The sequence below is a fragment of the Balaenoptera acutorostrata genome, chromosome 19 (assembly GCF_949987535.1).
Source record: "Balaenoptera acutorostrata chromosome 19, mBalAcu1.1, whole genome shotgun sequence".
Taxonomy (NCBI): domain Eukaryota; kingdom Metazoa; phylum Chordata; class Mammalia; order Artiodactyla; family Balaenopteridae; genus Balaenoptera; species Balaenoptera acutorostrata.
In genome coordinates, this window is record NC_080082.1 from 55,864,193 (window position 1) to 55,887,733 (window position 23,541).

The window sequence follows — 23,541 nt, forward strand, 5'->3', positions numbered from 1 at the left end:
TGTTTTGCAGTGACATTATTTAGCAACTCTAAAGCTACTTGCTGCGTATTGGAGGACTGAACAAATGAGTAAGCAGATTGATGACTGGGAGCCTACTTCCAACTACTGAAGACCTAAATATGGAATAGGGAAAGACCAGAAAGCAATAGTTACTTGAAATGGAAGCTATCAGTATTTTACACACACACATATACATGAAGGATTGCTATCCCAGTAACAAGGAGAACATACAGCCCCTAGATCTTGGTTTTCCCAAAGGATTACGGGCTCTATAGAATCTGTGGTTGCAGCAGACTATATACAAGATAAACCCAATATCTTATTGTACCAGAAAACAAGAGTTCATACTGATGATAGAGAAAGAGACGTGGGGGAGAAGGCAAAGCTCTTCTAACAGTAGAAAGCCAATTGCTAAATATAGAAGGGATGATGGAGCAAGAAAGTCATCCTTTTGCAATCATGACAGTAATAACTGATTCACAGAAGAATATTCATGAATGCTAAGACTAGTAGGGTGAAGGTTATAATGAGGCAGTTATTACATAGTCTCCAAGATTTCCCCACGAATTAGTTATTAATTTCAAAGGCAAACAGCAATTTTACTGTGGAGAAATCTAGTAATCATCAGTGTATCCAAGTGATCAAAGCCACCATCACCAATGAAACAAATACATCTTTCCTGTTCTAATGCACTGAGAAGTATGCATCATTCATGGAACACTCATGCCACAAACAGTTAACTTGAATCTAATCATGATGAGTCAAACCTCCCATTTAGGGACACCCTACACAATAATTAGCTTGTGTTCTTCAGAATTACCAGTTTCACGGAAGACAAAGAAAGGCTGTGGAACTGATCCAGAATTTAAAGAAACATGACAATCAAATGCAGATTATGACACACCTTAAGAGTAGATCCTGATATAGGAAAAAAAATGCTACAAATATATATATTGGGACAACTGTAGAATTTGAATAAACTGTAGATTAGAAAATATCATAGCAGTGTATGACAGTCTTAAAATATGTTTGCAAATTCTGACACTCCTCTAATGAAGTAGGGTCCACGTCCCCTCCCCTTGCTCCTGGATAGGCCTTTGTGACTGTCTCAATAGACTGACTGGCAGATTGACTGTTACTTCCAAGGTTAGATTAGCAAAGGCCACAGCACTTCCGCTGGTTTTTCTTGGCAGACTTTTGAGCCACCATGTAGTGTCCAGTTAGTATGAAGTTGTCATGCTGGAGGCCACACAGATTTGTAAAGACAGGCCAAGGCTGTCTGGGTTCTCAGTTCAGGTACTAGATAAACAGGTCTGCTTGTAATCACATTAGATACCCAAAGGATATAAAGGAATTCTATTATTCTTACATCTTTTCTGAGTGTTTAGAATGAACTAAAACACTCTAATAAAAGCATTTCAAAAAATTTAAAATTTACTGTAATGGGGAATTCCCTGGTGATCCAGTGGTTAGGACTCCACACTTTTACTGCCACTGGCCCAGGTTCCATCCCTGGTCAGTGAACTAAGATCCTGCAAGCCACAAGGTGCAGCCAAAAAAAAAAAAAAAAAAAATACTATAATGCCCTTAGGTATCTGATACCTATATATCTGATATATATACATATATATATATATAATGACATACATGTATGATATTATATGTATGGCTATGATCTGGTTATTTTTAAAGGGAGGGCATCACAGTAAATTTATATACCATTTCAAAAAAAATTCTATGTCTCTGCCCACTTTCCTCAGCATATTCTGGATATCTACTAATATCGGTAACTATGAACTTATCTTTTCTCATTTGATTCTGCATAGTATTCCATGAATGGCTAGGCCACAAATTTTTTTTGTCAGATCCAACTGATGAATGCAAAGTGTGCTATCACCAATAATGCAATGGTGAACATGCTTTATGTACATCCGTAACACAAGTTTACAGGTCATGAGATAAGGCAGTTAAGATTTAGCTGTAAGGGATTTTCATTCAGTTAATTTTATTGTCCCAGTTTTACTGCTTTGGTAAAATGGATAATGGCCACTGTAAATAAGTTTTCAAAAAGGTAAAGAAAAATCATCCCAACCCTCTCTGCCAGAGTAAACCAGGTAGCATATTAATCAATATCTTTCCACCTGGGACTTCCCATCTGGCACAGTGATTGAGAATCCGCCTGCCAATGCACGGGACATGGGTTCGATCCCTGGTCCGGGAAGATCCCACATGCCGCAGAGCAACTAAGCCCGTGTGCCACAGCGACTGAGCCTGCACTCTAGAGCCTGAGAGCCACAACTACTGAACCTGTGTGCCACAACTACTGAGCCTGCGTGCCTAGAGCCCATGCTCTGCAACAACAAAAGGCACCACGATGAGAAGCCCATGCACTGCAACAAAGAGTAGCCCCCGCTCACCACAACTAGAGAAAGCCCACACACAGCAACGAAGACCCAATGCAGACAAAAAAATAAATATATATATCTTTCCACCTATTAGTGCTATGCACATAATCGCATATTCAGGTACACATCCCCTTATTACTTGAATTATACCAGGAAGGCTCTAACCTAGTTTTCTCGTGGATGACAATTTTTTTCCTGTCATTATACATCTATATCGTATTTTTTCATGGCTATATATTAGAATACATTTACGTAAATATTTTGCTGATACTCATTTCCTTTTTTAAAAATTCAGTATAAACATCTTTGTGTACAGTTTTCCTTACTGTTGCTATAATCTCCTAAGCAAAACCTCTAATGCTAGGATTTGCCAGGGCAGACTATTTTGATACATATTGACCAACAAATGTTCACTCCTACTAATAGGTGTTGAACACAGAATGCTGTGTATATGACAATTAATCTAAACTGATAACTTTAATGAAATCTCAATCAAAATCCAACAGGTTTTTTGTCTACCCCACCCCATTTTTAGAGGGGGAACAATGGGGGTGGAATGTGACAAAATTAATATCCTTGGTTTCTGCCAAAGCTCCTGCCTAAAGAGGTCTGGATGAAGGACCATGCATAGAAAAGGCAATGTGACCTGAGCCTGAATGGAAATAATGCAAAGAAACCGATTATTAACAATTCAAGTTTACTAAGAAACTTTCTGTTACTAGTAACTACTTTTAACACTGTCAGAGTTACAGTAAAACCCTACCTTAAGGAATTAATTAGGGTTCAAAATTTCCAATCCTATAAGTTGCAGTATGTTATTAGATTAATAAAAGTCTTTCAGTCTATAAAATACAAACTAATGATGCTAAATATTACACTGCACACAATGGGTGATTCTGTACATATAACTGGAGCTGGATGGAGGGTGGCAGCCATTCATAAGCCTTGTCCAAATCTGTACTATTGTGGATGGCGATATTACATGATTCTGATTTTAGGAAATATTAATTGAAGTACAATCTCATTAAGGCGACTTGCAGGATTCCTCTTGAGCATGTTATGAATTTAGGATAGGAAGCCTACCAGAAATTTCAAATATTTGTCCTAATTAGAGGGATTTTTCTCCCCTTGGTTCAGTAATTGCCAGGCACCTATTAGGAGCCAAGCACAGTTCTACACGGTAGAGATAGAATGGTGAAAAACAGCCCTCCCTATGTGGAGGGGTACACTGCAGTTGACATCAATTGTTTGTCCATCATTATACTTTTGTTCAAGCCCTGCCCATAACCTTCATGTATAAGCCTTCTCTCCTGAATAGATGCCAATGATTCTTCTCTTGTGTCACATCCTGAGAATCGGGGCATTCAGAGCTCTGGTATAACCACTGACCATATTTATAGAATACGTTTTCTCTCCTCTGTGAAACCTCTGATGTTAGTAAAGAGTTCACCTCCCAACTGGATCTTTAAAAACACAGCATTTTAGAGAACTTCTTTCCCATGAAGATTCCTTGATGTTTCCAAGTTCTGCAGGAACTTCCCACAACTACCAGCACAGACTTTCCAATAGAGATGAAGACGTGGATTATCTGGAGGCCATTCCTCACCTTCCAGTTCTACAGGTTCCCTCCAGTGTGGACCCTCTGATGGTAAACAAGATGTGACCTCTGGCTGAAGCCCTTGCAACATATATCACATATGTAAGGCCTCTCTCCAGTGTGGACCCTCTGATGGGTGTGGAAATGTGAGGCCTGGCTGAAGCCCTTGCCGCACTGCTGACACGTATAGGGTTTCTCTCCTGTGTGGACCCTCTGATGAGCACTGAGCCCGGCACTCCAGCTGAATTCTTTCCCACATTCCTCGCATTTGAATGGTTTCTCTCCAGTGTGAATTATCTGATGGACTTGGAGATTCGACCTCTGGCTGAAGGCCTTACCACACGTATCACATTTATATGGTTTCTCTCCCGTGTGGACTCTCTGATGGGCTTGAAGATGGGAGGCCTGACTGAATCGCTTTTGACACGCATCACATTTGAAGGGCTTTTCCCCCGTGTGGACGCTCTGATGAGCTTGAAGATTCGAGGCCTGACTGAAACCCTTCCCGCACTCCTCGCATTTATAGGGTTTCTCTCCCGTGTGGACCCTCTGATGGTTGTGAAGATTCAGGCTCCAATTGAAGCGCTTCCCACACACCTCACACTTGTAGGGTTTTTCTCCAGTGTGGACTCTCTGATGGGCTTGGAAATAGGAACTCTGGCTGAAGCCCTTCCCACACACACTGCATCGAAATGGCTTCTCTCCTGTGTGAACCCTCTGGTGGCTCTGGAAGCTTGAGGCCGAACTAAAACCCTTCCCACACTCTTCACATTTGTAGGGTTTCTCTCCCGTGTGGACGCGCTGGTGACTGTGAAGGTTGAAGCTCAGGCTGAAGCACTTGCCGCACTCCTCACATCTGTAGGGTTTCTCCTCAGTGTGGACACGCTGGTGCGTGTGAAGATTTGAGCTACAGCTGAAGCGTTTCCCACAATCTGCACACTTGTATGGTTTCTCTCCAGTGTGGATTCTTTCGTGGGCCTGAAGGTGGGACCTCTGGGTGAAGCCTTTCCCGCACACCTCACACTTATACGGTTTCTCTCCCGTGTGGACTCTGCAGTGGATGTTGAGGTCTGTGCTACGACTGAAGCCCTTCCCACAGCTCTCACATCTGTAGGGCTTCTCTCCAGTGTGAATGGGCAGGTGGGCGTACAGGTGTGAGGTCTGATTAAAGCTCTTCCCACACTCATGGCATGAATAGGGCTTCTCCCCCGTGTGGACTCTCTGGTGAGTTTGCAGGTTTGAGCTCTGACTGAAGCCCTTCCCGCACTCGTGACACCAATAGCGTTTCTTCCCTGGGAGGACACCCTGTTGAATGGGACTAGCAGAGCTATAACCGTTGTCCTTCTCATGTGTCCTGTATGTAGGGGACTTCCTGCCCAAGTGTACCTGCTGATGAAGTTCAAGGCTGGTGTGGTCACTGAATCCTTTCTCACGTTCGTTACACTGGTAGGTTTTCGGTCCAGTTTGAATGATACTGCACGGGGCCAGAGGTGATGCCTTTAAGAGATCTTTACCACACTCTCTGTTGCCGTGAGCTTTCTCTCTTTTGTGCACCGTGTCATCATCGAGGTGGGGGGAGATACAACTGAAAATATCAGCACATGGAACAAACATACAGAACTTGTTTTTCACTGGAGTCAGCTTACAACTTCTCTGATAATTCTGAGTCCCATTCAGATAGAGTTTATTCCAGGAATTCTGAGCTCTCCCAGTTGAAAATTCTTGATTTTCAATAACATTAGAATGATCCTCTAGAAGTGTCATTAAACAGCTGTCTTCCACAGAAGCCTGAATAGACACTCCTGCAGGGGAATTATGTTGTTTGGTGGACTGAGAATTCTTTCCGTGAATATTTATCACAGAGTCCTGTCTTTTGGTTAATTTGCTCACAATGTGTCTCTTGATGTGCCAGCACGAAAGCTCGCCCAATGAAAGGAATCTTACTCCTGTTTCATGAAGAGTCTCCATCTCATTGTGATTCCTGGCTCCTGAAAGGGAAACAGTAAGGAATTAAGGGCGGAGAGAGTGACAGCACCAAGATGTTGGACTAGGAAGCTCCAAGCCTTTACTCCTGCCACGAAAACATTAAATAAACAACTAGAGAGTAGTGAAAATGACTTCATAGGAATTCTGAAAAACAAAGGTCTACAGCAACCAAGAGAATGTCCAATCAAGAAAAAGCCAAATTTGAAAAGGTGGGATATTCGGGATCAGTCCAGAGTGAGGTTGCCCATATCCCTGGCAGATCTCTTAAGGATACAGACACGGGAAAGACCAAGGGCCTGGACTGAAAAGTAGCAGCTAAAAGCCAGCAGAGGCATGGAAGTGTAATACCAAAACATATATGATCTACCCAAAAGAACGCAGAAAAGGACAGAGATGAACAAAATAGATGAGACCTCCCCCAACAAAAGTAACTGCAAATATACCCATTTCAATAAGTATATATGTGGAAGTGGACTCCCCTAAAATCAAAAGGCAGATATTGGCAGAGAATATAAAAAGCAAGATTCAACTACATGCTGTCAACAAGGGATGTATTTTAAATACAAGTAAGTAAAAGAAAAAGGGTAGGAAAAGACGTATCATACAAATATATCGTGCAAAGCCTAAGAAAGCTGGAATGGCTAAACGAATATCAGACAAAAAGACTTTACAAAATAGAACACTATTAGATACAAAGGCATTTTATGACAAAAGGATTAGCAGATGTAACAATTACAAATGTGTATGTATCTGATAAAGGCTCCAAAATACATGAAACAAAAAGAGGGAACTAAAATGAGAAATGGACAAATCTACAGACTTGAAGATTTTTTACACACTTATTAGACCATTAAAAATAAATCAGCAAAGCCATACAAGATCTGAACCACTATGACCAAAACGAAACTTATAGGTCACTGCACCTAACTGCAGTACATACATTTTTTTTTCCAAGTACATATGCAACATCCATCAAGATAAACCATACCCAGGGCTATAAAACAAATTTCGAAAGACTGCAAAAGATTGGAAAATTAAAGACCACAGTAGAATTAAATTAAAAATCCCAGAATTAAATTCAACACCCAGAAAACTCCTATAAGAAATCACAAGGGAAATTAGAAAATATTTTGAAATAATAATGAAAGAAAATACTATCAAAATTTCTGGCATGCAGTTAAACAACTATCAATTTCTGGCATGCAGTTAAACAGCACTCAGATTATTTATAACTTTAGGCCTTTCTTGCTTTCTAATATAAATAGTTAAAGTCAATAACCTAAAGTTCCATTTTAAGAAGCCATAAAAAGAAGAGGAAATTAAGAAGGAAGGAAATAGTGAAAAGCAATTAAACAAACAAGGGGGGAAAAATCAAGGAAAACAAAAACTGAATCAAGGAAAAAAATAGAAAAGACAAAACACACCACTGCAAAGCAATTATACTCCAATAAAGATGTTAAAAAAAAGACAAAAACTACCAACATCAGGCATAAAAGATGGGATATTACTAAAGATCGTAAGAGGCATTAGAATAAGGGGATATGTTCAACAACTTAGATAAAATATACCAATTCCCTGAAACATACAAATCTGTTACAAGAAAAGCAAAAAATGTAAGTAGTTCATGAACTGAAATCATAAATAAAAACATTCTCACAAAAGGACCAGACAACTTCACTGGTGAATTCCATTTAGCACATAGGAAAGGAATAATACCAGTCTTACACAAACCCTTGCAGAAGGCCGAAGAGGAGGGTATACTTTCTGAGGTATTGTGTATAATAAGGCCAGTATTACCTTGATATCAAAATAGACAAAGACATTAAATACAAAGAAAATTACAGATCAAAATCCCTACTTAATGTAGGTGCAAAAATCCTAAACAAAGAGAAAATCTTGTTTTTTATAGTACACAATAAAAGGGTACTACGTAATAAATAAGTGGGGTTAATCCCAGGAATGCGAGGTAGTTTTAACATGTGAAATCATCAGTCCTTCATGCTCCTTTAATAGCATAAAGGAGAAGGAGGACAAGACGGCAGAGCAGAAGGACTTGAGCTCACCTCCTCTCATGAAAACACCAAAAATCAATTACTTCTCAACAACCATTAACAAAAAAGACTGGGACCTATCAAAAAAAGATATTCTACATCCAGAGACAAAGAAGAAGCCACAACGAGATGGTAGGAGGGGCGATTTTGTGATATAACCAAATCCATACCTGCCAGTTGGGTGACCCACAAACTGGAAACTAATTATATCACAGAGGTTCTCCCACAGGAGTGAGTTCTGATCCCCATGGCAGGCTCCTCAGCCTGGGGGTCGGGCATCAAGAGGAAGAGCCCCCAGAGCATTTGGCTTTGAAGGCCAGTGGGGCTTGATTTCAGGAGCTCCACAGGACTGGGGGAAACAGAGACTCCACTCTTGGTTGCATGTGCACTGGGACCCAGGGCAAAACAGTGACTCCGTAGGAGCCTGGGCAAGACCTACCTGTGGGTCTTGGAGGGTCTCCTGGGGAGGCAGGGGTCAGCTGTGATCTACTGCAGGGGCAAGGACACTGGTGGGGGAGCCCCCAGGGAATATTCCTCAGCATGAGCTCTCCTGGAGGTCATCATTTTGGCACCAAGACCTGGCCCCACCCAACAGCCTTCAGGCTCCAGTGCTGGGATGCCTCAGGCTAAACAACCAACAGGGTGGGAACACAGCCCCACCCATCGACAGACAGGCTGCCTGAAGTCATCCAGAGCCCACAGTCACCTTTTGACATGTCCCTGCCCACCAGAAAGCCTGCACAAGCCCCTGCACCAACCCCACCCACCAGGGGGCAGAAACCAGATGCAAGAAGAACTACAATCTGCAGCCTGTGGAATGGAGACCACAAACACAGAAAGTTAGACAAAATGAGATGGAAGAGAAATATGTTGCAGATGAAGGAACAAGATAAAACTCCAGAAGAACAACTTAAGTGAAGTGGAGATAGACAATCTGCCTGAAAAAGAATTCAGAATAATGATAGTAAAGATGATCCAAGATCTTGGAAAAAGAATGGAGGCACAGACCAAGAAGATACAAGAAATTTTAAAGAACAAACAGATGAACAATAACTGAAATGAAAAATATACTATCAGGAATCAACAGCAGAATAATAGAGGCAGAAGAACCAATAAGTGAGCTGGAAGACAGAATGCTGGAAATCACTGCTGTGGAACAGAATAAAGAAAAAAGAATGAAAAGAAATGAGGACAGTCTGAGACCTCTGGGACAACATTAAATGCACCAACATTTGCATTATAGGAGTCCCAGAAGTAGAAGACAGAGAGCAAGGGCCTGAGAAAATATTTGAAGAGATAAGAGACTTCTCTGGAGGCGCAGTGGTTAAGAATCCGCCTGCCAATGCAGGGGACACAGGTTTGAGCCCTGGTCCGGGAAGATCCCACATGCTGTGGAGCAACTAAGCCCATGCACAACTACTGAGCCCACATGCCACAACTACTGAAGCCCACATGCCTAGAGCCCATGCTCTGCAACAAGAGAAGCCACTGTGATGAGAAGCCCGTGCACCGCGACGAAGAGTAGCCCTCGCTTGCCACAACTAGAGAAAGCCCAGGCTCAGCAACGAAGACCCAATGCAGCCAAAAATAAATTAAATAAATTAAAAAAAAAGAGAGAATAGCCAAAAACTTCCCTAAAATGGGAAAGGAAACACTCAAGCCCAGGAAGTGCAGAGAGTGTCCCATACTGGATAAACACAAGGAGGAACAAGCCGAGACACATATTAATCAAACTGACAAAAATTAAAGACAAAGACAAAATATTAAAAGCAACAAGAGAAAAGCAACAAATAACATACAAGGGAATTCCCATAAGGTTATCAGTTCATTTTTCAGCAGAAACTCTGCAGGCCAGAAGGGAGTGCCAGGGTATATTTAAAGTGATGAAAGGAAAAAACTTACAACCAAGAATACTCTACCTGGCAAGGCTCTTGTTCATTCGATGGAGAAATCAAAAGCTTTACAGACAAGCAAAAGCTGAGATAATTCAGCACCACCAAACCAGCTTTACAACAAATGTTAAAGGAACTTGTCTAGGTGAAAAAGAAAAGCCCACAACTAGAAACAAGAAAACTACGAATGGAAAAGCTCACTGGTAAAGGCAAACATACAGTAAAGGTAGGATATCATCCACACACAAATATGATATCAAAACCAGCAATTGTGAAAAGACGAGAGTACAAATGGAGAATATTGGAAAAGCATTTGAAATTAATAGACCAGCGACTTATAGCAGTCTGTGTATATATACAAGATTGTTTTATCAAAGCCTCATGGTAACCGCAAACCAAAAGTCTACAATAGATACACAAAAAAAAGAAAAAGAAATCCAAAAACAACACTAAAGATAGTCATCAAATCACGAGAAAAGAGAACAAAAGAGGAAGGGAAGCAAAAAGAACATTTTTACATTTTGCATTTTAACAAAATGGCAATAAGAACATACATATCAGTAATTACCTTAAACCTAAATGGATTGAATACTCCAACCAAAAGACACAGACTGGCTGAATGGATACAAAAACAAGACCTGGATATCAATGTATGTTGTCTCCAAGAGACCCAATTCACATCTAGGGACACATAAAGACTGAAAGTGAGGGGATGGAAAAAGATACTCCATGCAAATGGAGATCAAAAGAAAGCTGGAGCAGCAATACTCATATCAGACAAAATAGACTTTAAAATAAAGACTGTTACAAGAGGTAAGGAAGGACACTACATAATGATTCAAGGGATCAATCCAAGAAGAAGATATAACAATTGTAAATATATATGTGCACCCAACATAGAAGCACCTCAATATATAAGGCAAATGCTAACAGCCATAAAAGGAGAAATTAACAGTAACATAATAATAGTGAGGGACTTTAACACCCCACTTACATCAATGGACAGATCATTCAGCCAGAAAATCAATAAGGAAACACAGGCCTTAAATGACACATTAGACCAGATGGACTTAACTGATATTTTTAGGGCATTCCATCCCAAAGCAACAGAATACATATTCTTCTCAAGTGCACATGAAACATTCTCTGGGATAGATCACATGCTGGGCCACAAAGCAAGTCTCAGTAAATTTAAGAAAATTGAAATCTTATCAAGTATCTTTTCTGACAACAATGCTATGAGATTAGAAATCAACTACAAGAAAAAAAACTATAAAAAACACAAACACATAGAGGCTAAACAGTACGTTACTAAACAACCAATGGATCACTGAACAAATCAAAGAAGAAATTTTTAAAAAACCCTTAGAGACAAATGAAAGTGAAAGCACAATGATCCAAAACCTATGGGACACAGCAAAAGCAGTTCTACGAGGAAGTTTATAGCAATACAATCTTACCTCAGGAAACAAGAAGAATCTCAAACAACCCAACTTTGCACCTAAAGCAACTACAGAAAGAACAAACAAAACCCAAAGTTTGTAAAAGGAAAGAAATCATGAAGATCAGAGCAGAAATAAATGAAAAAGAGACGAAGAAAACAAAAGATCAATTAAACTAAAATCTGGTTCTTTGAAAAGATAAACAAAATTGATAAGCCTTTAGCCCGACTCATCAAGAAAAAAAGAGGGCTCAAATCAATAAAAATATTTACACAGAAAAAAAACAGCACAAAGGAGAAACTCTTACGATTGTCTGAAAAAATGAGACTAAGCATTTGACAAATTACCATACCCATTCATGATCAAAATGTGCATTAAATTAGGAAGAGAAAGGAACTCAGTCCATTAAGGACACTAAAAAATCACCTCCAGTTAACACCATGCTCAGTGAGGAAAGACTGAATGCTGTCTACCTGCATTCAGGCAGAAGGAAACAAGAGGCATACAGATTGGGAAGGAAAGTAAAATAATGTACTTGCAGAAGTTATGAATCTATATACAGAAAAATCTTTAGGAATGTACAAAAACGCTTCTAGAACAAGTGAACATACTTGAAGATTGCAGGCTACAAGACTGATGTACAAAAATCAACTGTATTCCGACACAGAAGCAAATTACTGAAAAACAAAATTAATTCCATTTATATAGCATCAAAAAAATAAAACACTTCTGAAAAATTAGAGATACAATTCCTATAGGCTACATGCTATAAAAGGTGACATTGTGATTTATAATAAATGTTTTGTCTTCTTCCATGGTTCCTGGCTCACAGCTCCCAAAACCCTTGGAATTTCCTGAGATAAGAGAAATCGGAGCATCTTTTGTTCTAATATTTAGTCTTTTATCCTCTGTTCCTGAAACGGCTTCAGAGCCCTAAGGGTGAAATGGGTGTCTTCTTATTCATGATGAGCCCCGGGATGCTGAACCTATGAATAAGGCCAACCAGATCTTCAAATTTACTCAGTTGAATTTTGTTTTTTTTATCAGATTGGTGGCAGTGACAAGATCTCAAGTGGAACTTCTGAGCGCATTCAGAAGAAATACAGGCACGGCGCCCTGGAGAACCATTCTGAGTTCAGTCTTTCTTGCTGTTTCTGAGGGCTGCTGGTACGTGTTATAAGTGTTTCAGAAATTGTGTGATATCTCCTGGCATAAAATGTTGTCTGTCACCAAAATTGAGGCTCATACCAAAAGGACTGAACCCTAGCATCAGGGAACTGCCCTCGCTCTCAGGCAAAGGCAGTGGCAGTAGAATCTACAGATTGTGGGGCATGTGGATGAAGTCCATTCTGCTTCTGCAAAGAAAGACCCCTCAATGCCAAACTTTTGCCACACCGATGTCCTTGTTACCTGGCAACAGTCTGCTCCTGTATCAGATAAACTGAGACGGGTAAACAATGGCTGTAAATGCAACGAACAGTCGGGGCTCTGGGAAAACCAAGATATATGGCCACTTGGTTTCTCCCAGCTCCCCGGCAAACCCCATTTTTTGGTGTTTGCATTCCTTCACCCACCACAGTGCATTTAAGAAAAACTTCTTTTTATTTTTAAAGTCAAAACTCTCTGTACAGCATGGGAACTATAGTTAATAATACTGTATTGCATATTTGAAAACTGCTAAGAGTAGCTATTAAAAGTTCTCATTACGAGAAAAGAAATTATAACTATGTGTGGCGACGGATGTTAACGACTCATCGTGGTGATCGTTTTGTGACATACACAAATGTTGATTCATTATGTTGGACATCTGAAATTAACGTTATATGTTAATTATATCTCAATTTTAAAAATTAAAAGAAAAAAAGAAAAAAACTATCTTTGTCCCTGGAGGCGTCCTCTTTCTGGACCCTTTGAACACTTTGCAGCTGGACTTCATTCAAGTGCCACTCACTATGGGTCATCAGTCTGGATGTTTTCCAGATGATAAAGCCTTTCCCTGCTGCAAGACCAATGCCCTCATGGTGGCAAAGAAGCTATTAAAGAAGGTGTTTCCTGCTTGGGGTACACCTTGCACAATCTCCAGTGATCGAGGTACCTGCTTCACCGGGTATATCACACGGAAACCTTGTAAACTTCTGGGAATGATCACTGCCCTATTGGCTTCAATCATCAGGCAAGGTCGAGAGAACTAATGGAAAAAAACAGATTCAAGCAAAATGAGTGTTAATTATGTGGGACAATATGAACTGGAGAGGATGCTCTGATATTTTCATTTTCCAGTTTTAAGGAGACCTTTTCTCTTAAGTTATATATGACTTACAGAAATCTGGTAAAATATACCTTTGTGAGCAAAGATGAAACATCTACTTTTTCTCCCTACCACCTGATCCTTCCAGAATTCAGAAAGTCTCAGTGAGTACCCTTATTTTCCTGACAGTATATTTGTTCACATAAGTTCAGTAAGAATCTGCTCTCCTTGCGACAGGACACAATTAGAAACACTGGCTGTATTACCAAGGCTTTGACTGAAATCTCATATTTGAGATATGCGTAGACTCATATATGACCACACAGCTTCAAGGAACTGCTTGGAAAAATCGAACTGGTACCCTGCTTACACGGTTCCAGGAAACCAATCTTAAAAAAGAGTTTAAATAATCAGGCCAACTTTAATACAAACCTTTGTTTTAAAAAAAAAAAAAAAGGAGGTGGAGTAATTGTAGAGAAAAAAAATTATGTTTCCACCTTTGTAGATATTAGATTCTAGTCCTGCTAATTGTCTTGGAGGTTCTGTTATCTGTAAACTGGACTGGATCCTGAATTTTTTCTAGTTTCCTCAAATATCTGGCTCTGACTCACCAAACTAACACTTCCAATTTTCTCCTACCCTTCTGATTTGGAATCAGGAAGAAGGCAGGCAGCCCTCGAGCTCCATCAGAAGGGACCTCACCAAGTGCTCCTGCCCAGACACTGCAGGGAAACTAGAAGGTACTGAACCCTGGATGTATGTCCCACAGCTAAAAAGACACCCCACCTGACACCTGGTCCTATACAGACACTGGGGACCTCCAAATCAAGGTGACAGGGGTGAGAAGTAGCTGACACGAAGGTAGACTGCTTCTGCCCAAGAAGCCAGATCCAGACTTTACCTAAACGTGAAACCCTTTCTTTCCTTTACTCTGGCATGGGCCTGGAGAGATTATGCCCTCATCTGCATCCCCCAGGCCACTGCTAAGGGGATTAACCTCTGGAATTTAGAATAGATTTTCTCCCAGCCTGAAATATAAGTTGACTGACCCCTGGCTTGAATAGGCACAGGCAACAATTCTTACAAATGAATCCATTAACAGTGCCACCTTCATGGAAGTAGTTTGTGCCCTGACAAGACTTATCTTTGTCTGTGGTGGTTATGTTTCTCCTTGGGCCTATGGATGCCTAGATGGCTGGTGCACAGCTGGGCAATGCCTCTTGGTTATCTAACTGTGCCCCTACCCGTTCTAGAAAGGACCTACCAGGAGGCTTTTCCTGATTCAGGGTTCGCTTCCTTTGGTAGGGCCCTACTTCCCCGATTAGGAGTAGATATAAACGAGACTGTCATCAGAAACCGCTCCTTAACTCTTGAAGAGACTGCAGATTCCATTGCTAAGACATTAGCTGCCCAGCAGAAATATGTGGACCCTCTGGCCAAGGCCATTCCTGATAACAGGACAGCCCCTGATTATCTTTTAGCTGAAGGAGGAGGTGCCTGTGCTGTGGCCAACACCACCTGTTGTACCTGGGTTAACACTTCTGGGGAAGCTGAAACTCAGGTACAGAAGTTCATTGAGGAGGCCGCTTGGCTTAAGAAGATGACTCTTTTGATACTATACACAGAAAACCCTAAAGATGCTACCAGAAAACTACTAGAGTGCATCAATGAATTCGGTAAAGTTGCAGGATACAAAATTAATACACAGAAATCTCTTGCATTCCTATACACAAACAACGAAAGATCAGAAAGAGAAATTAAGGAAATAATCCAATTTACCATCACATCAAAAAGAATAAAATACCAAGGAATAAACCTACCTAAGGAGGCAAAGACCTGTACTCTGAAAACTATATTTCAGGCACTAATGAAAGAAATCGAAGATGACACACACAGGTGGAAAGATATACCATGTTCTTGGATTGGAAGAATCAATATTGTCAAAATGACTGTACTACCCAAGGCAAGCCACAGATTCAATGCAATCCCTATCAAATTACCAATGGCATTTTTCACAGAACTAGAACAAAAAAATTTTTAATTTGTATGGAAACACAAAAGACCCTGAATAGCCAAAGCAATCCTGACAAAGAAAAATGGAGGACTTCCCTGGTGTACAGTGGTTAAGAATCTGCCTGCCAATGCAGGGGACACAGGTTTGAGCCCTGGTCCAGGAAGATCCCACATGCTGCAGAGCAGCTAAGCCTGTGCACCACAACTACTGAGCCTGCGCTCTAGAGCCTGTGAGCCACAACTACTGAGCCCGTGTGCCACAACTACTGAAGCCCGTGCTCCACAACAAGAGAAGCCACTGCAATGAGAAGCCCGCACACCGCAACGAAGAGTAGCCCCCGCTCGCCACAACTAGAGAAAGCCTGAGCACAGCAATGAAGACCCAATGCAGCCTAAAATAAATAAATAAAATAAATTAAAATCCAACAAACCTATGGTTACCAAAGGGGAAACGTGGTGGGTAAGAGGGATAAAGTAGGAGCTTGGGATTAACATACACATACTACTATATATAAAATAGATAACCAACAAGGACCTACTGTATAGCACAGGGAACTCTACTCAGTATTCTGTAATAACCTATATGGGTAAAGAATCTGAAAAAGAATGAATATATGTATATGTATAACTGAATCACTTTGCTGTACACCTGAAGCTAACAACATTGTAAATCAACAATACTCCAATAAAATTTTTTTAAAAGGGGGGGGAGCTTCAAGATGGTGGAGGAGTAAGACGTGGAGATCACCTTCCTCCCCACAAATACATCAGAAATACATCTACATGTGGAACAACTCCTACAGAACACCTACTGAACGCTGCCAGGAGACCTCAGACTTCCCAAAAGGGTCTTGGTGCTCCGGCCAGGTGTCAGGCCTGTGCCTCTGAGGTGGGAGAGCTGAGTTCAGGACATTGGTCCAACAGAGACCTCCCGGCTCCACATAATATCAAACGGCAAAAGCTCTCCCAGAGATCTCCATCTCAACACTAAGACCCAGCTCCACTCAACAACCAGCAAGCTACAGTGCTGGACACGCTATGCCAAACAACTAGCAAGACAGAAACACAACCCCACCCATTAGCAGAGAGGCTGCCTAAAATCATAATAAGTTCACAGACACCCCAAAACACACCACTGGATGCAGTCCTGCCCACCAGAAAGACAAGATTCAGCCTCATCCACCAGAACACAGGAACTAGTCCTCTCCACCAGGAAGACTACACAACCCACTGAACCAACCTTACCCACTGGGGGCAGACACCAAAAACAACCAAAACTACGAATCTGCAGCCTACAAAAAGGAGACCCCAAACACAGTAAGTTAAGCAAAATGAGAAGACAGAGAAACACAGCAGATGAAGGAGAAAGGTAAAAACCCCCTAGACCAAACAAATGAAGAGGAAATAGGCAGTCTACCTGAAAAAGAATTCAGAGTAATGACAGTAAAGATGATCCAAAATCTTGGAAATAGAATGGAGAAAATACAAGAAATGTTTAACAAGGACCTAGAAGAACTAAAGAGCAAACAATGATGAACAACACAATAAATGAAATTAAAAATTCTCTAGAAGGAATCAATAGCAGAATAACTGAGGCAGAAGAACAGATAAGTGACCTGGAAGATAAAATAGTGGAAATAACTACTGCAGAGCAGAATAAAGAAAAAAGAATGAAAAGAATTGAGGACAGTCTTAGAGACCTCTGGGGCAACATTAAATGCACCAACATTCGAATTACAGAGGTCCCAGAAGAAGAAGAGAAAAAGAAAGGGACTGAGAAAATATTTGAAGAGATTATAGTTGAAAACTTCCCTAATATGGGAAAGGAAATAGTCAATCAAGTCCAGGAAGTGCAGAGTCCCATACAGGATAAATCCAAGGAGAACCTCACTAAGACACATATTAATCAAACTATCAAAAATTAAATACAAAGAAATAATATTAAAAGCAGCAAGGGAAAAACAACAAATAACATACAAGGGAATCCCCATAAGGTTAACAGCTGATCTTTCAGCAGAAACTCTGCAAGCCAGAAGGAAGTGGCAAGACGTATTTAAAGTGATGAAAGGGAAAAACCTACGGCCAAGATTACGCTACCCAGCAAGGATCTCATTCAGATTCGACAGAGAAATTAAAACCTTTACAGACAAGCAAAAGCTAAGAGAATTCAGCACCACCAAACCAACTTTACAACGAATGCTAAAGGAACTTCTCTAGGCAGGAAACACAAGAGAAGGAAAAGACCTACAATAATAAACCCAACTCAATTAAGAAAATGGTAATAGGAACATACATATCAATAATTACCTTAAATGTAAATGGATTAAATGCTCCCACCAAAAGACATAGACTGGCTGAATGGATACAAAAACAAGACCCATATATATGCTGTCTACAAGAAACCCACTTCAGACCTAGGGACACATACAGACTGAAAGAGGAGATGGAAAAAGATATTCCATGCAAATGGAAATCAAAAGAAAGGCGGAGTACCAATTCTCATATCAGACAAAACAGACTTTAAAGACTATTACAAGAGACAAAGAAGGACACTATGAAATGATCAAGGGATCAATCCAAGAAGATATAACAATTGTAAATATTTATGCACCCAACATAGGAGCACCTCAATACATAAGGCAAATGCTAACAGCCATAAAAGGGGAAATCGACAGTATCACAATCATAGTAGGGGACTTTAACACCCAACTTTCACCAATGGACAGATCATCCAAAATGAAAATAAATAAGGAAACACAAGCTTTAAATGATACATTAAACAAGATGCACTTAATTGATATTTATAGGACATTCGATCCAAAAACAACAGAATACACTTTCTTCTCAAGTGCTCATGGAATATTCTCCAGGATGGATCATATCTTGGGTCATAAATCAAGCCTTGGTAAATTTAAGAAACTTGAAATCATATCAAGTATCTTTTCCGACCACAATGCTATGAGACTAGATATCAATTACAGGAAAAAAATCTGTAAAAAATACGAACACATGAGGCTAAAATAATACACTACTAAATAACTGAGAGATCACTGAAGAAATCAAAGAGGAAATCAGAAAATACCTAGAAACAAATGACAATGAAAACATGACGACCCAAAACCGATGGGATGCAGCACAAGCAGTTCTAAGAGGGAAGTTTATAGCAATACAGTCCTATCTCAAGAAACAAACAGCTCAAACAACCTAACCTTACACCTGAAGCAATCAGAGAAAGAAGAACAAAAAAACTCCAAAGTTAGCAGAAGGAAAGAAATCATAAAGATCAGATCAGAAATAAATGAAGAAGAAATGAAGGAAACAATAGCAAAGATCAAGAAATCTAAAAGCTGGTTCTTTGAGAAGATAAACAAAATTGATAAACCATTAGCCAGACTCATCAAGAAAAAAAGGGAGATGACTCAAATCAATAGAATTAGAAATGAAAAGGGAGAAGTAACAACTGACACTGCAGAAATACAAAGGATCATGAAAGACTACTACAAGCAACTGTATGTCAATAAAATGGACAACCTGGAAAAAAATGAATACATTCTTAGAAAAGCACAACCTTCTGAGACTGAACCCAGAAGAAACAGAAAATATAAACATACCAATCACAAGCACTGAAATTGAGACTGTGATTAAAAATCTTCCAACAGGGGGCTTCCCTGGTGGCGCAGTGGTTGAGAATCTGCCTGCTAATGCAGGGGACACGGGTTCGAGCCCTGGTCTGGGAAGATCCCACATGCCGCGGAGCAGCTGGGCCCGTGAGCCACAATTGCTGAGCCTGCGCGTCTGGAGCCTGTGCCCCGTGACGGGAGGGGCCGCGATAGAGAGGGGCCCGCGCACCGCGATGAAGAGTGGCCCCCGCTTGCCGCAACTGGAGAAAGCCCTCGCACGAACCGAAGACCCAACACAGCCAAAAATAAATAAATAAATAAATAAAGAAATAAGAAAATCCTTTAAAAAAAAAAAAAAATCTTCCAACAAACAAAAGCCCAGGACCAGATGGCTTCACAGGTGAATTCTATCAAACATTTAGAGAAAAGCTAACACCTATCCTTCTCAAACTCTTCCAAAATATAGTGGAGAGAGGAATGCTCCCAAACTCATTCTACGAGGCCACCATCACCCTGATACCAAAACCAGACGAAGATGTCTCAAAGAAAGAAAAGTACAGGCCAATATCACTGATGGACATAGATGCAAAAATCCTCAACAAACTACTAGCAAACAGAATCCAAAAGCACATTAAAAGGATCATACACCATGATCAAGTGGGGTTTATCCCAGGAATGCAAGGATTCTTCAATATACACAAATCAATCAATGTGATAAACCATATTAACAAATTGAAGGAGAAAGACCATATGATCATCTCAATAGATGCAGAAAAAGCTTTTGACAAAATTCAACTCCCACTATTTATGATAAAAAACCCTCCAGAAAGTAGGCATAGAGGGAACTTACCTCAACATAATAAAGGCCATATATGACAAACCCACAGCCAACATCGTTCTCAATGGTGAAAAACTGAAACCATTTCCTCTAAGATCAAGAACAAGACAAGGCTGTCCCCTCTCACCACTATTATTCAACATAGTTTTGGAAGTTTTAGCTACAGCAATCAGAGAATAAAAAGAAATAAAAAGAATCCAAATCGGAAAAGAAGTAAAGCTGTCACTGTTTGCAGATGACATGATACTATACATAGAGAATCCTAAAGATGCTACCAGAAAACTACTAGAGCTAATCAATGAATCTGGTAAAGTAGCAGGATACAAAATTAATGCACAGAAATCTCTTGCATTCCTATACACTAACAAGGAAAGATCAGAAAGAGAAATTAAGGAAACACTCCCATTTACCATTACAACAAAAAGAATAAAATACCTAGGAATATATCTACCTAAGGAGACAAAAGACCTGTATGCAGAAAACTATAAGACACTGGTGAAAGAAATTAAAGATGATACACACAGATGGAGAGATATAGCATGTTCTTGGATTGGAAGAATCAACATTGTGAAAATGACTATACTACCCAAAGCAATCTACAGATCAATGCAATCCCTATCAAACTACTGATGGCATTTTTCACAGAACTAGAACAAAAAATTTCACAATTTGTATGGAAACACAAAAGACCCCGAATAGCCAAAGCAATCTTGAGAAAGAAAAACGGAGCTGGAGGAATCAGGCTCCCAGACCTCAGACTATACTACACAGCTACAGTAATCAAGACAGTATGGTACTGGCACAAAAACAGAAAAATAGATCAATGGAACAGGATAGAAAGCCCAGAGATAAGCGCACGCTCATATGGTCACCTTATTTTTGATAACGGAGGGAAGAATATACAATGGAGAAAAGACAGCCTCTTCAATAAGTGGTGCTGGGAAAACTAGACAGCTACATGTAAAAGAATGAAATTAGCGGCTTCCCTGGTAGCACAGGGAAGTTAAGAATCTGCCTGCCAATGCAGGGGACATGGGTTTGAGCCCTGGTCTTGGAAGATACCACATGCCGCAGAGCAACTAAGCCCGTGCGCCATAACTACTGAGCCTGTGCTCTAGAAGCCACGAGCCACAACTACTGAAGCCTGTGCACCTACAGCCTGTGCTCCGCAAAAAGAGAAGCCACCGCAATGAGAAGCCTGTGCACCGCAACGAACGGTAGCCCCTGCTCACCGTAACTAGAGAAAGCCCGTGCACAGTAATAAAGACCCAACGCAGCCAAAAATAAAATAATTTAAAAAAAGAATTAAATTAGAACACTCTCTAACACCATACACACAAATAAACTCAAAATGGATCAAAAACCTAAATGTAAGGCCAGACACTATAAAACTCCTAGAGGAAAACATAGGCAGAACACTCAATGACATAAATCACAGCAAGATCCTTTTTGACCCACCTCTTAGAGAAATGGAAATAAAAACAAAAATAAACAAGTGGGACCTAATGAAACTTAAAAGCTTTTGCACAGCAAAGGAAACCATAAACAAGACGAAAAGACAGCCCTCAGAATGGGAGAAAATATTTGCAAATGAAGCAACTGACAAAGGATTAATCTCCAAAATTTACAAACAGCTCATGCAGCTCAAGATCAAAAAAGCAAACAACCTAATCCAAAAATGGGCTGAAGACCTGAATAGCCAGTTCTCCAAGGAAGATATACAGATTGCCAACAAATACATGAAAGGATGCTCAACATCACTAATCATTAGAGAAATGCAAATCAAAACTACAATGAGGTATCATCTCACACCAGTCAGAATGGCCATCATCAAAAAGTCTACAAACAATTAATGCTGGAGATGGTGTGGAGAAAAGGGAACCCTCTTGCACTGTTGGTGGGAATGTAAACTGATACACCCACTATGGAGAACAGTATGGAGGTTCCTTAAAAAACTAAAAATAGAACTACCATACGACCCAGCAATCCCACTACTGGGCATATACCCTGAGAAAACCGTAATTCAAAAAGAGTCATGTACCACAATGTTCATTGCAGCTCTATTTTCAATAGCCAGGACATGGAAGCAACCTAAGTGCCCATCGACAGATGAATGGATAAAGAAGATGTGGCACATATATACAATGGAATATTACTCAGCCATAAAAAGAAACGAAATTGAGTTATTTGTAGTGAGGTGGATGGACCTAGAGACTGTCATACAGAGTGAAGTAAGTCAGAAAGAGAAAAATAAATACCGTATGCTGACACATATATATGGAATCTAAAAAAAAAAAAAAAAAAAGGTTCTGAACAACCTAGGGGCAGGACAGCAATAAAGACGCAGACATAGAGAATGGACTTGAGGACACGGGGAGGGGGAAGGGTAAGCTGGGATGAAGTGAGAGAGTGGCATGGACTTATATATACTACCAAATGTAAAACAGATAGCTAGTGGGAAGCAGCTGCATAGCACAGGGAGATCAGCTCAGTGCTTTGTGACCACCTAGAGGGGTGGGATTGGGGGGTGGGAGGGAGATGCAAGAGAGAGGAGATATGGGGATATATGTATATGTATAGCTGATTCACTTTGTTATAAAGCAGAAACTAACACACCATTGTAAAGCAATTATACTCCAATAAAGATGTTAAAAAAAAATAATTTTTAAAAATTTTTTAAAAAGAAGACCCTTTCAATGGCGTTTCTTTGACTTACTTGATTTTGACTGGTTTGAGTCTTGGGGACCATGGTTCCAAGCATATCCAAACAGAGGGAATTATCCTGCATATAGCTATAAAAAAAAAAATCACTCTGGCTCATGGGATTCTCTCAAAAGCTTTAAATGCGTGTTCACAGCTGCTGACTGCCAAGCAAATGATTTCCCTAAGATAAGAACATCAGAAAAGGAAGAAGAGGGGCTTCCCTGGTGATGCAGTGGTTAAGAATCCGCCTGCCAATGCAGGGGACACGGGTTCAAGCCCTGGTCCGGGAAGATCCCACATGCCGCGGAGCAACTAAGTCCGTGCGCCACAACTACTGAGCCTGCACTCTAGAGCCCGTGAGCCACAACTACTGAGCCTGCATGCTAAAACTACGGAAGCCCACACGCCTAGAGCCTGTGCTCCGCAATGAGAAGCCACCACAATAAGAAGCCCACGCACCACAACGAAGACCCAATGCAGCCAAAAATAAAATAAATACATTTTTAAAAAAATTTAAAAGGAAAAGGAAGAAGAGTGACTGACTTAAGGATTATGTACCTGGAACCCATGACCTGTGAATGTCGCGGGGATTAAATAAAACCATGACCTATGGACCCCACGTCAGGGATCAACAAAGTTGCAAGAATCACAGGGCAGTAGCAGAGAATGGCATTAATGCCTTACATTTTGATGACATCTCTCAGATAAGTTGAGACTTTGATTAAAAGGGGGAAAGGTTAAGAAAT

The 23,541-nt window shown here is 40.4% G+C and overlaps 1 protein-coding gene across 5 annotated transcripts in view; it reads right to left on the reverse strand.

Annotated features, from left to right (window-relative positions):
- Positions 1-1,658: 1,658 nt before the first annotated feature.
- Positions 1,659-23,541, reverse strand: part of ZNF235 (zinc finger protein 235) — a 48,652-nt gene continuing 26,769 nt past the window's right edge. For all 5 annotated transcript variants that reach the window (XM_057534588.1, XM_057534589.1, XM_057534587.1 and 2 more), the window contains one exon: positions 1,659-5,990. In XM_057534588.1, coding sequence (XP_057390571.1) covers positions 4,021-5,990 — 1,970 coding nt within the window. In that variant the 3' untranslated portion in view covers positions 1,659-4,020. The remainder of the gene's footprint in view (positions 5,991-23,541) is intronic.